At 45.0% G+C, this 17,243-nt stretch overlaps 1 protein-coding gene and 2 non-coding genes across 4 annotated transcripts in view; 2 read left to right on the top strand and 1 right to left on the bottom strand.

Annotated features, from left to right (window-relative positions):
* LOC117734284 (E3 ubiquitin-protein ligase DTX1-like) overlaps positions 1-8,029 on the bottom strand; it is a 32,378-nt gene extending 24,349 nt beyond the window's left edge. Inside the window, exons 1-2 of one of the 2 annotated variants that reach the window (XM_034538425.1) lie at positions 7,393-8,029; positions 6,190-6,416 (exon numbers count right to left, since the gene is read on the bottom strand). In XM_034538425.1, coding sequence (XP_034394316.1) covers positions 6,190-6,416; positions 7,393-7,613 — 448 coding nt within the window. In that variant the 5' untranslated portion in view covers positions 7,614-8,029. Of the gene's footprint in view, positions 1-6,189; positions 6,417-6,694; positions 7,228-7,392 lie in introns of those variants that run through there. The other variant, XM_034538426.1, reaches the window with a different exon arrangement.
* Positions 8,030-8,291: 262 nt separating this feature from the next.
* trnat-ugu lies at positions 8,292-8,364 on the top strand. The gene has a single exon. It is a non-coding gene; the product is annotated as a tRNA-Thr (tRNA).
* A 997-nt stretch (positions 8,365-9,361) lies between these two features.
* On the top strand, positions 9,362-9,434 carry trnak-uuu. The gene has a single exon. It is a non-coding gene; the product is annotated as a tRNA-Lys (tRNA).
* Positions 9,435-17,243: the final 7,809 nt, after the last annotated feature.

Genomic DNA, 17,243 nt, shown 5'->3' on the forward strand with positions numbered 1-17,243 from the left:
TTTTAACAATGCAACAACCCGTCCTTCTGCCCTTTCACTTTCATCTGGTTCTCACAGTCACTTTAATCTTCCTCCTGACCTCAGCTCCCTATTTCATGTAGATTGTTTTTAGCTGTCTCATCCTCTCTACATCGTCCGCGCTCTCCTCCTCCCTTCAGCTCTCGCTCCGTCTTTGTCTCTACTTTATCTCACCTTGAAAGAGTCCAATCCCCCGAGTTCTGGGCTCAGAGTCAATTTTCAGCTTCACAGAGTGTGAGGGAGACGAGCAGAGAGGAGGGTGGCAGACGTAAGAAAGAGACAGATCAGGTGGGGACAAGAAGCGGAGGCGTCGCAACAAAAGAAGAAGAGACCCTAACCGTTACAGTCAGAATGCATCCAAAAGTCTCTCAATCATTAATGTAAATGATGTAATGGTACATGTGATAACTAAAGTAACATCATTTCTCTATGACGAACTGATAAAACATCTACATGATCTCACTGTCTCTTTGGAGTCATACAAGTGGTCAGATAGATCAGCAGGCATCGCCTGCTCTGTGAGATGAGTTCACGGCACCACGTAAAAGAGAAACAGACTCCATGATCAAGGTTCACACCCCTACATGCCACCTGATGAAAGTACTACATGTCCTTCTCCAGTTTGAATATACTCTGTGAATCTGCCATATGACTCCATTCAATAGTGTAAAACTGCCAGCATTTGAATTGAATGCTGTATTAATAGATATTCAGTCTTACAGCTCTTATTATGGCCGCCATACACCCAGTGGGAGCTACCTGCAGACCGACAAATGTGGTTTTCCTGTCATGACCTGACTCCTCCCCATGTAAATGTCGTCGATGTTAATGTCCCTCCAGCTCTGTTGTCAACACAATTACCCCCCCCCCCCATCCAACCCATGTCACTTCTCCCCTCCTCCACAATGACCCTAACGCCCCAGGGCATTTTGGGGGTCTGGGAATGTGTCTCCTTCAGCAGGAGCAGCTGGAACGAGAGGAGCAACATGCTGCAGGAGCAGTGAAAAAAGATGCCTCAAAGAAACTGACGACACAGCCGCTTTTAAAAGTGACATGAAATAAGAGAGAGGTACTCTGCTCACAGTGTCCAACATCATTTCAAGTGAAGCCCCTCCTTCCATTGTCTGAAGCCCCCTCCCAACTCCTGGTTAATGAAAAACTAATGTAAAAACGCCCATGTTATAGTAGGGGGTTATATAAACATCTAACATATACTGTTAGAATTATGAGCCACATTGCTGACATCTTAACATGAACTTTGTGTTATTTCATAGTTATTTGCGGTGGGGACGTTATTAATTAACGGTTTAACCATTATTTTGATCTCAGAGAAGCGGCTTGTCACTAAAAGGAGAAAAGCTGGTCCACCTTAAGTGTGCCTGGGCCAGAGCTTAAGGTGGACCCTTTCACCTTACTCATCAGCCTGCTGACGAGCACGAGACGGGAACTTAGGACTTGAGGAGTTGTAGCATATATTCATTGACTGATAAAGTGTACACACACATACACACTGCTACGTTCACAGCTGTAAAGTTACTGATAACTTGATACTCATCATCACAAACACTAGCGGTGTCATCTAGCGCTACAGTGACCAGTGACTTAGTGGGAAAGCAATGCACACACCACCACAGCTCTCTCTGGTGGCTGGACTCGAGGACCGGTGCCTCAGCTGATGAGAGGTTGCCGTTGCTGTGGTATCGGGTGCGGTAGTATAGGGGTAGTTTTATGAGTTCTTGAGCACAGTGTGTGACCAGAGAAACGCTACTGCTATTGGTACTGGCATCGGTGCATCCCTCAGATCAGTTAAGCCAAGGTGGCTTTTACAAAAAGTAACCCCTACACACACACACACACACACATAACAGACTACAGGTTACAGTACAGACTAGAGACAGAAAAAGAGAGAGAGAGAGAGAGAGAGAGAGACCAGGTAAAGTTAAAGTTGCCCTGAAGTTAACTACATTTTAATAACATGTTAACTACTTGTTTACAGCGAGGCTTTGAGTGAGCTCGATGTTGAGTGGTGGAACCAGTCAGTGCACACTGAGGCTTATGTGATTCCTTACTGCAACAGAATAAAGATCAGTAAGATTCATATAATTTCTTCATATACCAATGATCAAAATAGGCGTGTTATTCTGCTCTGTTGTGCTGTTCTCTCACTATATTTGGGGTTATTATTTGATATCAGGGTTTCAAAATTCCGGGAATATTCAATAATAAACTGGAAATGTTGGGGTAATTTAACTGTATTTACCTTGTCATAAGCAGACATGCATGCAAATATTTATAATACAACTTTTAAAAATGACATTTTTGACATTTTGTGAGTAGAACTTTATTCTTTCATGGAACAACAAAAACATAAATAAATAAAAAAGGTGTATTCCCTATAATCACCACCCCCCAACCCAATTTTTTTTGTGGGTGTTTTTCCCTGAATCCTTTCAGGTCTAAATGCTTTCTTACTGGACCTCATCAACGTCCTCCTCACTGCTGTAAAAAGTTAGTCTACTGTATACAAATAAACTTGGTATAAAAATTAACATGGCTTCAGTTTACCAAGTAATCAATATGCTAGGTAATGACAAACAGTGTTGGGAAAGTTCACTTTCTACATGAACTAGTTCAGTTCATAGTTCACATATTTTAAAATGAACTAGTTCAGTTCATAGTTCATAATTCAAAATTTTGAACTAAGTTCACAGCTCCAAAAAATGAACTAGTTCAGTTATTTTTTTCGTCAGGGCGCTCGGACTCCTTCACGGCCCCGTTGCATCCACGGAGCCTCCCGCGGAGGGTTTGTTTGCTCCTGGCCTCATCGCTCCACGCTTTCCATCCCCTCCCTCTGGTCGGCTGAGCGCATCGCTGCAGCTCGTCATCACAACAACAGTCCCCAAGAGCGAGCTGGTGGCAACGAAATTAGGACCTGTTACAGCTCCCCCACCACCCTCTACTCTTCCTGCTGACTCCACTCCCCAAAACCGGACTGGTACACTCCAAGATGTCGTCCTTTTATGCAGTTCTTTGGTTTCCCTATTTTAGTTTGTCTGTTCTGTTTTATTTTGTATTTGTAATTTTCTATTCCTCTATTGTGTTCATTGCCTATATGGTATTGTCTCCTTTGCCTCATGTATTTTCTGAAATGTTTACTTGTATTGATGTTATGTTTTGCCTTGCTTCTATGTAGAGCACTTTGTAAACCCTGTTTTTAAAGGTGCTATATAAATAAATGTATTATCATTGTCCTGCCGTTGTTGAATCAGAAAAAAATGGAGGACACTCTCATCGTAGCGGTTTGCGGACACCCCGAGCTCTTTAATACAACTACAGGTTAGCCTGAAGTAGCGCTGGAAGCGGCAGTCATCCAGACGCAGTTCCTGGAGAAGACGGTGAAATTCACAGAGCTGTGTGCGGCGACGGATGATGTTATGAACCCAAATACGAGGGCGTCTGATGTTCCGACGTTTGTGGTATTTCCAGAACAAGTATAGAGTAGAAATAGTGGTTATTTATTTCATGGTGGATGGCGGAAGTTATAATTGTTTTTACGGAGACAAGCCACAGAGATAAGCCACGCCCCCTTTTCGCGTCTGTGCATTGCCTTTGCATGGGATCCACTCGCGCATTTGGTGTGAACACAGCACGCGAATGAACACAACTTGTCGGGCGACTAAACTCACGCGAGTAAAGCGTTGCGAATATTCGCGACGCGTTTGGTGTGAACGCAGCATGAGAAAGATCCGAGAGCCCCCTGAGAAGTTGAGCTCTGATATGACATGACCTGTGCAGCCGTGTGACCCACTCACTACTGAACCGCTTCTCTGACACGGCAACACGTCCTCCTCCAACACGAGGAGCTGAACGCATTTGTGTCAGGTGCATAAAAGGTCACAGGGATATTTTAGAATGGAAGCCTATGTGATGAACCAGATTTTACTCGAGAAGTCTCGTCGCTATGTCGTTGCTCTTTTTTGTACAGTGCACCTCTTCGGTCAGAATAACAGATGGGATAAGGGAGTGGAAATGGTCATCAGAGCCCACTGCTGACTGCTCTCTTCTCTGTCTGTTTGTCTGTCTTCCTCCCCTCCATCTCCCCCTTCACTGAACTTGTAGCAACGACCCTCCCCCCACTGCCTCTGAGGTCTGCTCTGCTTCTGTGTCGCACAGCCACGATGGAGAACTCACATCTGTTCGACAAAATCTGAACAATGGTGGAAGAGCGAAAGAAGGAGAGAGGGGGAGCGAGAGAGAATACAGACTCCCCCCAATTATCTCACTCCTTCTGCAACCACCACTCCCACTATGTGTCCATCCCCCTACCGCACAAACACACACTCCAATCTTTCTATCTCTCCCATTTCCAGGCCAAAACCTAAAGGCCCTTGGGACTTTTGCCTATTGACGAAACTAAATACTTGTACAAGAGAGAAGGAGAGGAAGGGGGAGTGAGAGTGACAGACCCCACAGAGATGGGGGAGGGAGAGAGAGAAGGAGAGAAGAGGGGGGGTACAGAGGGAGAACAACCCAAGTGAACTCTCTGCTCATCGGGCCTTGAAATATTCCATTCTTTCCACTGAATCAAGGTCTCTCTCTGTTTCTTCGTGTCAGTAGTGTGCAGCTGCTGTGTGAGTGTGTGTGTGGATAAGAGCTAAAGAATGCAGCTAACCCAGTGGTGTGATGGTCTTTGGCAGCTGCTCCACACCATCATATTGTTGAATTTTAACCCAACACAGCCACCAAATACATGCATGCACACTTGCACACTCACATTCTCTCTGTTTCTGACCGACCGAAGTCCCACTCTTGACTTTCAAAAGGAGCTGAATCTGTACAAGAGTTTACAGAGCAAATCAATAGACAGGTTTATCGGGGGTAGACACTAAATAACAGCATCACAGATTAATATTTATCTAGAAGATCTGCAATAATATTGGTGGATGTGGGTAAAAAAAAATTCCATATCAAATCAGGCACTTCCTAAACCACCAAGATGTTTTGGGGGGCTGTGATGCCAGCAGCAGCCTGTGAAAAGCCTGAAGGTTGCTACTGCAGTCCAGAGTGGAAGAGTAATAAAGTGCGTATTACTTGTTCAGCGGAAATGCAACGATTTGTCAATCTTTGTTCATCTAAATGTGAAAAGGCAATGTCGACCCTACAATCAAATAATGCCTGTGATAAACAATCATCAAAGGGATCAACATCACCCTTCTGGCTAGCATCGTGAGGCGCCCACCTGTTGTTGTGCTACTGTTTTCTCATACTGCCACACCAACATGGCCCTGCATGCAACTAGGCTTGTGATCACAGACCCCATTTTCAATTGACCTTATCTGCACACAAGGAACGTATTACAAGACACACTGACCTGGATGCATTGTATCTTTTTCCTGCCCAGAGAAAACTATCAAACCACCGTGCTGCTAGTTTCTGCTTAGTACGGAGGAGAAAACTCTTTTTCTCCGCAACATATCTGCATGAGTCTATTGCGGGGACTTGTCACTCCAATGTTACTTGAAGGCTCAAAGATGGGCTCCAAAGGTGAGCATAAAAAGGGGCCCCCACATCTCTAACAATCAAACACCATAGCAATGTGTTCTGGTCAGAACTGGGCTTTGTTTCCATAAGTGCTGACTGTTGGCACACCAGGAAACCATGCTGATACACTGTAGATCAGACAAAAACATATTTCTCTCTCAAACCTGACACTTGTTTGTTTAAACGATCACCACCTTCTCATGCCACTGAGCCGTTTTAGAGACCTGTCCTAGTAACTTAAAGCGAGTGCTACCTCTTTGACAACAAAGTTGTGCCTTTAGAAATGAGAGTTGTCCCCAGCAAGGTCGCCTTGGCTGCATCTCATTTCCTGTGAGGGGTCCACGCGGAACGGATTAGCCTTCGCGTTGTAAGGAGCCACACAGCGGAAGTATTTACGCGGTGGTGTGGTTTGGGGTCAACGATGACCCGAGGCATGCAGGTTGGTCACAAGCCGAGCAACCACAATGGGTAGCAAACAAGGATGTCAAAGAAGGACGGTTTGCATGGAGGTGCCACGGTCCCACGTAAAGCCTCGCACCCTGGTACTAGTTGTATGGCCCTGAACACTCAATAAAAACGCGCACACGTGCGCATCTCCCCCATCAATCCCAGCACCCTCCCCTGTCTTACCCGTGTCCTGTCGGAACTGGTGCATGGACTGAAGATCAATGATGTACGGCGAGAGACGGCTGTCCACCTGGCCGAGGACCACGCTCCCTCCGCGAGGGTCGCTGCTCCGTATGGCCGCCTCTATCTGGTGGGAGACAGCGGGGCTGTAGGGCCGCCACCGACCGTGTTCGTTCAGCCATTCCCACACCACAACGACGGAGGCCAGGAGCATGTTGTTACTGTTGGCCCTGTGGAGGGAACATGAAGGAGGGGTGGAACAGCAGGGTATTTGTTAGCTGGAAGCGTTGCTGAGCCCCTCGGAGACGAGAGGCGGATTTGTTAGCCCGAATAAAGCACGCCTGCACGGAGCAGAGGCCAAAAAGCATGCATATATGCACGCAGCGCTGTCTTTTGCCCCATGCCGACATGAGTTTTGAACCGACCTCTTTCTGGAAGCCCTGCTTTAAAAAAAATACAAACCGACTGCTCGACCCAAAAGCTCAAACAAAGCCATGGTGTTTCTTACATGGAGCCGTAGCGAAGCTAACGCCAGGAGATGGCGAAACATTCTTCTGCGTACGGCCGAGCTCCTCGCGGGGCCAAGCGGAGAGGAAATCCCGGCCCTTGCTCGGCTGCCGTTGTTATTACACGGTGGTACGGGGTTACACCCGCAGCAGAGCACCCCGCCGGGGGACGCGGCCCGTGTATTGTCGCTGAACGAGCTCGTCCTCGCTCCGCACACACGCCAACAGTTTTTCCGGCGAGCAGTGTTGTTCCAGCGGCGGCCCTTTTGATGTTTTGTGGGATTCCTGCTTCGGTGGGAGGAAATCCTCCACGGTGTGGAGTAAAATAAATACGTAAAAAAAACAATATCTATCGTCGTTTATTGTGGAGCGGCGGCACGGAGTAGACTGCACAGCTTGCTCTTCTCGGTAGTTTGAGGCGTAGTGTTGAGAAAGTAGCGACTTCCCACGGCGCAACCTCAGTAGGAACCCGGGTAACATCAAAACCGGGTCCCTATGCACCGGGCGTTTACACTACAGGGTGACGTGTATACGACGTGTTATAATTAGGAATCACGTTGTAATAGTTGAAGTTATGCTGCTGCAGCCTATACACACACACACACACACACACACACACACGCGCGCGCGCGCGCGTTTGTTTATCTGTCCGACAAAGCATAGTCTCCTCCATCTCTGCACAGGAAAGCTAAACACTCACCTGTTGATATGAACTTCTGGGTCCACTCTCCGAGTCCAGGACACTTCGTGATCGCCGGAGACCTCTTCATGAAGTACATCCACCCTCTCGGCCTCTCGGGTCCACCATGGCTCTTTCCCTCTCGCCCTCCACAAAGCCCAAAAAATGCCCTTTATGTAATCAAACGGGAGGAAGTGGACTCCCTCTAATGGGTCGGCGCGCAAGGGAAATAGTGCGTCCATGATGCGCGGAAATAATGAACTCTGCCATGTTTATCCCGACGTTATCCTTGCGCGTTTATCTTTGCCTTACTGTGGGGAAACTTGGTATGAAGCTCAAAAAGCAGAGTAGGAGGGGGCGCAGCAGCCGGCTCCTGCCCCTCACCGAGCCTGGTAAACCCTCGTGGTGATTGGATGGCCGACAGACCAATAGAACCACAGTCAACAAAGACCTTCTGCTCACCACCGTCGCCTCGTATGCGTTGGTTTGACCTGATGGACATCATTTAGTTCGTCGTGTGTACATGTACTGCACTGTAATCGATAGCTGCCATCACTGTACATCTGAAAACCGGAATATGATTAAAGTCACGCTCTAATTAGTACTTTTTCTTATTTATTTTCCTTGAGCCACTGAAATACCCTGACAGACAGCTGGCAGAGTGACGTCAGGTCTGAGGCTCTTGTATTTGTGGTGACGTGCTGCCACCTGGTGAATTAATGGAATACCCCACAAACGTTGTGCAAGCAGGTCACAGTCGATAAACATGAAATAGGCTCTACATATTTTCCTCTTTACCGGCTTGTTTCTGTTCAGAGAAATGTCCGCTTATTGGGAACTACGTGTAGCAAAATATATCCATTCTTTCATTTGTAGTTACAGGTATTTAAGTAAAGAGGACGTCGTCCGTGTTTAACATTGGCTCCATAGCTCAGGGGTTAGAGCACTGGTCTTGTAAACCAGGGGTCGCGAGTTCAAATCTCGCTGGGGCCTGCACATCTTTTTTGTTTTATGCTGTGGATACCGCGGCATACGTTGTGGTAGAAGGTTTCAGTTTTAAAACAATAATTTATAACATCAAATCTCGAAGGAACATTATACAGAACAGTTAGCCCAACATGAGAACTATAAAATAATACAACATAACGCCATGAATATGAAACACATTTTAATGCATGGTAACTTGGTATTACCTAATCATATTGGTGTGCTAATGCACATTTGTGAGATTGTCCTTCTTTAGCCGATGCTGCCTACACGCGGTGAACGCAGGTTGCTGTCTTATCGTCGCATTGAATGAACAGTTCTGCCACACTAACACAGCTTGTTTCACTATCCAACTTCAATAATGGATATTGAGTCAAGGAAGTCAAGAGTCGTAAAGAGAGACAGCTCGCCTTCAAAGTAAAAGTTGTGCGTTTTCAAGCGTGTTGGCTCCAGCGATCAATTTTAGCTAAATATAATAATGATAATTATGTATAACTCTTATATTATTATTATTAATAATATATATTATTATATTAAATTAGAGAAAAAACTAAATGTTGAGATTGTTGACATCATTTAGTTATTACATTTGCAATCTACTGTGAGACCATCCATGTGTCCTTTCCTAATAAGTATGTCTACTTTAAAGATTTTTTAAGTCACCCATCAGAATGCCAGAGACGATGCTTGATAAATGAAAACCCTTACATTATTATACATATACAGACAGGTATAATCTAAGCAAGTCAGCAGTGTATGCAGTACTTCACTCATTATGTAAGGAGCAACAGTACACCCAGATGACAAAATCGAGTCGGCGGGGACGAAACGTTTTTTGAAGATATCATGTATTTAATAAAATGATGGTCCCTTGGATTTTCAGTTTCCAGGCACACTAGCGTGATTGTACTCATAGACTTTATATTGGGAGCTAAGTTATATTCTGGTTAAGTACTGAAGTAACGTAAATGTACACAGAGGCTGCCCAGAAGAAGTACTGTGTGCCCGGATAGCTCAGTCGGTAGAGCATCAGACTTTTAATCTGAGGGTCCAGGGTTCAAGTCCCTGTTCGGGCGCTACTGGTCTTTTTGACGTTCCTCCTATAGTTGCAAATCAAACCTTTGAATATGAGTCTTGGTACAGTCAGAGAATCACCCCCTGATGAAATGACAGGCAACGTCTCGTACAGTGAGCATTTAGTGAGAAATATTCATTGGAAAAAACAGAGACTTTCTCCACTCCGTTGGATCAGATTATTATTGGAAAGCATAGGTTTGATATAAATCATTAAGCATGCAGCTGTTTTAGAGCCTTTATAAATGATATTAGCGACAGCTGAGCAATTCCTGCTCGAACATGTTCAAATGTCACCTGTGAAAAAGGTCTAGTATGTTAGCTGCGATTGGTGTTGTTGTCTTTTCAGGTGCTGTCAGCAGTTGAGGTCTCCTTGCTCCTGCTCTCGTTCGGCTTTGCTTTGCAGTGGGTGATGCAAACAGCCAGCACCATAATCAGCAGCGCAGAACCAACAACCACACAGTACCATTCAGGAAAGAGAAACCAAGAGGAACCTGGAGATGAAATTGAGAAAATGCATAGAGCGAAAATTAAGCAAAATTACAAATACTAGATGTTTTTGAGAGCCGATTGTCCATTAAATGAAAACCCAGCGTCACGTGTACTCACATAATCACACTTTTCCAGAAAGCAGCGGCTCTTTATCTCCTATGGGTATATTATGCTGCATGTTATGATACGTCTTGTGTTGTAGACTTGGCTGAGATTGAAGGCTGTGCTCTGACACTATACATCTCCTATTTGCATTATTATTGTTACATTTCTGTGTTTCATATATTGAGGGGAGATCCCCTGGCCCCCTTGTGGTGAGTCGAGCCAAGCCAAGCCAATCCCCTTTTTTGTTGATTTAGACTGTGCAGCAATTTCGGAACTTGATCAATACATTTCAATCTGAAGTTCCCACATAGAAGATGTGCAGGCCAAAGCCTTTATCCTGGGAGATAAAGAGCTCAGCTGCCTGCTGCGGCCATGTGTGAGAAACAGCATAGAGGAAGGCCATTGTAATCCCTACAAGAAGGCCTGCATCTAGGCCTGTGTAGTTAGTTACCACAATGCAAAAGTACACTCTCTTACCTTGAAGCACGGTTCCTCTCCCAACTGTTAAACGTGAGTCCACATTGGCAACACAGTAGTACAGCCCCAGGTCTCTCTCCTCAACACTAGTGATCCTCAACGCCAGAGATCGGTTCATCAACCCCACTGAGAAACGAGGGCTGAGCTGAAACTCTGAGGAAAAAAGTTGTAGTCTGTTGAGAGCATTTCAAATAATACTACATTTTCTGTAATTAGAACTCGCAAAATTGTCCATCCTTCCAAACTCAACCGTTCACAATATGCCTGTGTGTCTCCTGAGGACTGCAGCAATGAAGAGTCAGGTTATATGCTCCTATTTATCCAAGGCTCCCCCTCAAAACTCCAAGTTGTGTTCTTAGTTGTAGGGGTTGCTACCCCCAGTTTCATACCAGATTTGCCAATAGTGTTATGTACTGTGGCTCAGTGGTAGAGTACGGTCTTGTCAATGTGTCCTTCCACAAGATATTTAACCCTGATTTATTCCTGCAGTGTGTGAATGGTTAGGTAGTCCGGATGGACAGGTGGCACTTTGCATGGTAGCCCCTGCCATCAGTGTGTGAATGGGTGAATGATGATGTGTAGTGTGAAAGTGCTTTGAGTGGTCAGAAGACTAGAAAAGAGATCTACAAGTACACTCCATTCTGAGTATGCACTCTCCAGCCTCAACTCAGTTGTGTTTAGAGCTCAGTTTTTCATGGTTCCATATTTGTTCAAAGCAGCATTTAGATCATGTACTACCTTTAACTGGCTGTCCGTCTCTGAGACTGGCGCAGAGGACAACAGTCGGGGTGAGATCAAGGTTGTGCCTAAGCCACGTTGTGTCGTAAAGGTAGGAGATGTTACAGCCAAGAGTGACTGTTGAACCGTACTGGACATGTTGGACCTCAGCAGCAGGCACCAACAGCATCCAAAAAGCAGCCATGGTAATAAACCCTACAGTGGAGCAAAGAAAACATCAACTTTACCAAAGAATGTTAAGTTTAATCTCTTGTTGGTTTGCAAAAAGCAACATAAACACTTGATGCTTGACTATACTTCCCAATAATTAAAAAACTGAATTGAATGTTGTTGGACAGCAAGCCTCACTTGAACACTCGCGCTGCTTCCAGTGGAGATGGGGATGAGAGCTTACCGAGCCCCACATTGGACGGGCAAGCAGATGAAGCTGAAGTTATTCCTTCCATCTTTTGTGAAATACCAGTGAGACCAAGAGATTGTGTTTGTGGCATCAATCTGGCCCCATCAGGATGTACGCCAATCCTGATTGGCTTGCTGTCTGCTGCCCAGCTGAGGGCTTGCCATCGCTTTGGAGGGACGGAATCTTTTCAGCTATGTTTTTAGTAGAGATGTCGGAACAAGTTAGAGTACTTTCTTTGGCCCTTGCTCTGGATGAAGCATGTATAGAGAGGGAATCTCATGAGCAATGGAATATTGTGGGTGAAGAAACATCTCTGTAATTACCAAAGTTTTGTTTAGAATTGCATCAACTTCATTATCCAGCACTCCAAACATGTGTTTGGTTCAGTGGTAATGGGATGGATCGGACTGTTGTGTTTTCAGTGTGGCCCTAGGGGAGACCACCACCGCACCACCTAGATCTGAATATGTGGTGTTGGGGTCACAGGTTTTCCAGCTGTACTAGAGTCTATTAAACATGATAGAAACTTGAAGTTAACAGGTCTCGTCTGCACAACAAAATGCTGATTATCCTACTATTTTGCTACGTAAGAAAAAAAAACACAATCAGGAGGTTCATCCAGGATCAAGCTGCACTTGACAGGCGGACTTCAGGACAGAGAACAGGACTCCGGTGGGACAAGAGGAGGTGGACTCAAAGTTGATGGACCATGTTACCCTGATGTCCAATGTTTTTATGTTAAGATGTCGGGGATATTATCTGCCCAGAGAACTGTTTTTGTTGCTGCCGTTTACATTCCTCCTGAAGCGAATGCTACTTTAGTTTTGTCTTTAATGTGTAGCGAATGTGCTACAACTGCAATTCGTTGAGTGACCCTGTGTTACAGGGTCACTCAACGTGCTCAAATCTAAATGCCACTCACTTCAAGAGGAAGTTCTCTTTCTCGGTGAAGGGATCCAAACCGACGTGATCGCCTTCTCTAATATAAATGGCTGCATGTTCTATATTCACAAGGGCAGTTTCAAAATGGAAGATTCCTTGTCGCGTGAAGGGATTTCTACTCACGCACATCCGGATGAAGAACAATAGATACCTGAGATATGTAACTCATTCCAGTGTGTCCCAAGTTAACCAGTGAAACATGTTCAGTAACATGTTTTAAATCTCTTTCTTTTCTTCACTCTTTGACCTATATTTCACCATATGAGTTCCAGCTGACTGGCTTTCAGCTGTTTAGAGCGGATCGGGACACGATGCTATCTGGCAAAGCGAAGGGAGGAGGAATCTGTTTCTATTTCAACTGTGGCTGGTACAACGATGTCACAGTGATCCTCCAGAAGTGGACCAGTGCAGCTCTGGATGATCTTCGGGCGTGCTTGGACTGCACTGACTGGAATGTTTTCAGAACTGCTTCCAACGACCTGGATGAGTACACAGAGGCTGTAACCTCATATATCAGCTTCTGTGAAGACAGCTGTGTACCAACCAGCACCAGGGTGAGTTACAATAACGACAAACCCTGGTTTACGGCAGAGCTCAGGCAGCTCCGACTGCATAAGGACGGAGCATTCAGGAGTAGGGACAAGGTCTTGTATAAAGAGTCCAAGGACAGGCTTAGCAAGGCGGTGAGAGATGCTAAACGCCTGCACTCTGAGAAGCTACGAAAACAGCTCTCAGCACGTGACTCGGCTTCTGTTTGGAAGGGTCTCAAACAGATGACCAATTACAAGTCAAACCCCTCCACTCCATGAATGAATGATATCAGTCTGGCAGACGAGCTGAACAACTTCTATTGTAGGTTTTGAAAGACAATGGTTCAGTCCTGACTCCAGCCCCATCAGCCAGCCACAGACCATCAGCCCCCCCCTTATGCCCTTGTTCCACCATTCTCAGCTCCCCCCCCCCCCCCCCCCCCCCCCCCCCCCCCCCCCCCCCCCCCCCCCCCCCCCCCCCCCCCCCCCCCCCCCCCCCCCCCCCCCCCCCCCCCCCCCCCCCCCCCCCCCCCCCCCCCCCCCTCTCCCTCCTTATTCTGGACAGGGACATTAACAGGCTCTTTAAAAAACAGAACCCCCCGCAAAGGAGCCGGTCCGGACGCTGTCTGCCCTTCTACCTTGAGGCATTGTGTGCTGACCAGCTGTCTCCGGTGTTCACGGACATCTTCAACACCTCCCTGGAGACATGCCACGTCCAGCCTGCTTCAAGGCCTCCACCATCATCCCCGTCCCCAAAAAAACCCAGGATCACGGGACTAAATGACTACAGGCCCGTCGCTCTGACCTCTGTGGTCATGAAGTCCTTTGAACGTCTGGTCCTGGCACTCCTCAAAACCCTCACCGATCCAATACTGGACCCCCTGCAGTTCGCCTACACAGACTTGACTGTCTCTTCCATCCCCTGGTCTATTTACCACTCCTGGACTATCTATTTACTACCCCTGGACTCTTTCCTCCCTTGGTCTATTTTCCACCGGTCACTCCTCTGCACATACCAGGACACTTAAATAATACACATGTCACTTACTAAAACTGTAACATTACTTACACTTTACAATTGCACTTCATCATACACTGTACATACACTTTACAATTGCACTGATCTTACACTGTACATTTTATTCTATGTCTCGTCTGCACTTTGTTGATTGTTTATTTGTTGTCTACTGTTGTTGCTTTTTGTTGTTTGTTATGTTTAACGTCCTATGTTGCACCACCCACCACGCTAAGTTCCTTGTAGGTGTAAACCTACTTGGCTAATGAAAAAGTTTCTGATTCTGATTCTGATATAATTTGTCTTCCCCGTGTTTTTTTATATTGTATTCCACTTTTGTCGATATAATGAAACAATGACTATTATTAAATGATCCTCACTTTGCTCCCATTTAACATTTGAAATGACCAAAGAAGCAAATAAAACAGCACCGTGGGTCTGCTACCCTGCAGACTGTGGCCAGGTGCCACAGTCATTGTAATCATTCATGTGTCTGACTTCATCTAGTGGAACGAGAATTTTCCTCACCTATGAGGACTTTCTATCCAAAATGATGACTTTTATTACATTTATTACTCACCAAAAAGAATGCTTGTAATCCAGCGGGGCTTCATCTCTTTGAGTCTGAATTCATTGCTGTTTCCTCCTGTTCCTGATGTCGGTGACATGATGGTCTCACAGACGACAGACTTCCGCTTTTGCTGCAAAACCACTGTTTCCACTGAAGGCCCACTCTCTTTATATGTACCCTCTTTCGGTTTGGTTATGAGAGCATTTTTTCAAGCCTCAAGCATTTGGACCAGGAGGAGCTGAACATCTTTAAATGAACTGTTAAAGGCAATTCTTTTGCCAATCTCTTGCTTCAGATGTTTGTTTTTTTAAAATAATCTTCAGGGTTGTCAATGTAACTGCTTATATATTGTATATTTATTTTCTGTTTCAGATCATCAATATGAAACATAATCTGTAAATAAATGATGATATTATTAAATAAATATGACTGGTCCCCAGGGGAACATTCACAAGCTACCCAGCTGTTTTTAAAGTAATATATCAAATCTATTGAAATAAACCAACATTATAATCAAAATAGAAAGGTGTCCTCAGTAGAGTGTAGATCTATCAGACTTATTTATTTTACTTCCACGTCTCACACAACTGATTCCCTCTATACAGACGTCTGGCCCTCTCTGTGCATGCACGACTCTCTCCGCTCCGTCTTACGGAATTGAAGCGTTTAGTTCGGCTTCAAGTGCTCGTTTAGACAATACGCCATAAACGTAATGTTGATGCCCAAATAAAAGGCACACGAACTGGGAGTCTGGATGCAGAGCAGCAGCTGCACTCAGCTGTGATGTTAAGGCCTCGACTGGCAGGGGGGGGTTACGAGGAGCAGGCAGTCAGTGGCTGTAAAGAAACAGGCAATTAAAGGTGTTTTGAGAATGTGTGGATGTTTTCCAATATGCTAACTTATGCTTCCCTGCGTCTTCCAGACTCGCTTGACCCTTTGAAATTGTTCGCCGTCCGGCACCATGGAGCATCTTATGATCGCTTACATGCACCATGTGGAGAACAGGAGCGAGGAGAGAGGAGGCTTCTGGGAAAAAAAACGTTCTGCCCTCCGCCTCATAAGACTCGTTCTAAACACATTCAACATGACATTTCACGTGATATTACTCATGTTTTTATATTAAATGTAGGTTACATCCAATTCAACTGCTATCATCCTGACATGATGCAAACAGCTGTTGATGTAAAATTATCATATCAATAAGATCGTTGAATATAATATAATATTATATATACTATATAATATATAGTGTGCGAAATAAAAATGCATGACATCCAAACCTGCTTGTCACATTATGCCACTTAATTACAATTGAATTAATAGTAAATATCTTAGTGGTCAGTTGTGCTCATCTGACAGAGATGATCAAATACACACCTGTTGCCTCGACTCACATCTGCCAGAGGTCCTTGAACATGCAGCCATAACTGGCCATCCAAAATATGACACAGTTTGCTGTTCACTCACCAAGTCACTGACTCATTCAGTCACTTACCTACAGATGCATCATGATCTCATCATTCTCCCGGCAGAGATACTAATATGATTATGTTGTTCTGAAATTGTCCATAATGAGTACTTTTGGTCTTTGCCAGCTGATCCTGTGGCTCATCTAGCCTGTTGTTGGACCATGTAGGGATTACAAGAATTGTATTGCAATAAAACCGATATGTTTATCAACACAAGATGTTGTTTTCTTGTTTTATACTAGTCTCAAAAGGCTCTAAAAACCTTCCTTTGCATATTAAAACACAAACACAACACCCATCTTGTATCACTTTCATCGAGTTTGCAGGTTTGGGGTGGTTTAAAAAGGGGAACTGGATAATCTAGTCCAATTATCAGGGTATCCAAGTGCTCAGCATCCCTGGGAATAGCTTAGTCTACCTGGAAAGGAGGCTCTGATCAATTGCAGAACCTCAGATGCAAACACAAATAGCATGAACTAATATACTCTAAAGAAATAGAGTATGCAAGGATGTGGTGTGCACTTGGGACAGTCTGATTGACCACTTCCTGTTAGAAACCGCTCTGCTTTCGGCTCAGGCCTGACAAGATGGTCTTTCACCAACAAGCCATGGAAACCTGAGCAATGATACCTCAACAAGCAAAGAAAACGAGAACAAATGAAGACCAATGTAACTCTGGACCAACTCAAGGGAGACTGACTGAATGTGTGCACTACACATAGAAACTAATATACTGCCCGCAATACAGAATAAACTATGAGTATGATGTATGAAACCAAAGCCATGTGTGTCATCCTTAATCTGTTATCACCTTATGCATGTGCAATGTGAGTGTGCTGTGCACAAAGCCAAAGTAAACTAACTGAAGACAAAGTGAACTTACAGAGAAAGCTAATGTGTGTGTGAGTGCAGGAAGGTTACAGACATCACAGTGACTGAAGCCCTTGTGTGATGGTGCCTCAGATATCTGCCTCTCCCCCAATACATGGAGGTGGAGTTTAAAGAGAAAGTAGATGCTTTATTTTGGTAATTTGGGGGAAACAAATCCTTTAATAACATACAACAAAATAAT

This window comes from Cyclopterus lumpus, chromosome 1, assembly GCF_009769545.1.
Source record: "Cyclopterus lumpus isolate fCycLum1 chromosome 1, fCycLum1.pri, whole genome shotgun sequence".
Classification (NCBI taxonomy): domain Eukaryota; kingdom Metazoa; phylum Chordata; class Actinopteri; order Perciformes; family Cyclopteridae; genus Cyclopterus; species Cyclopterus lumpus.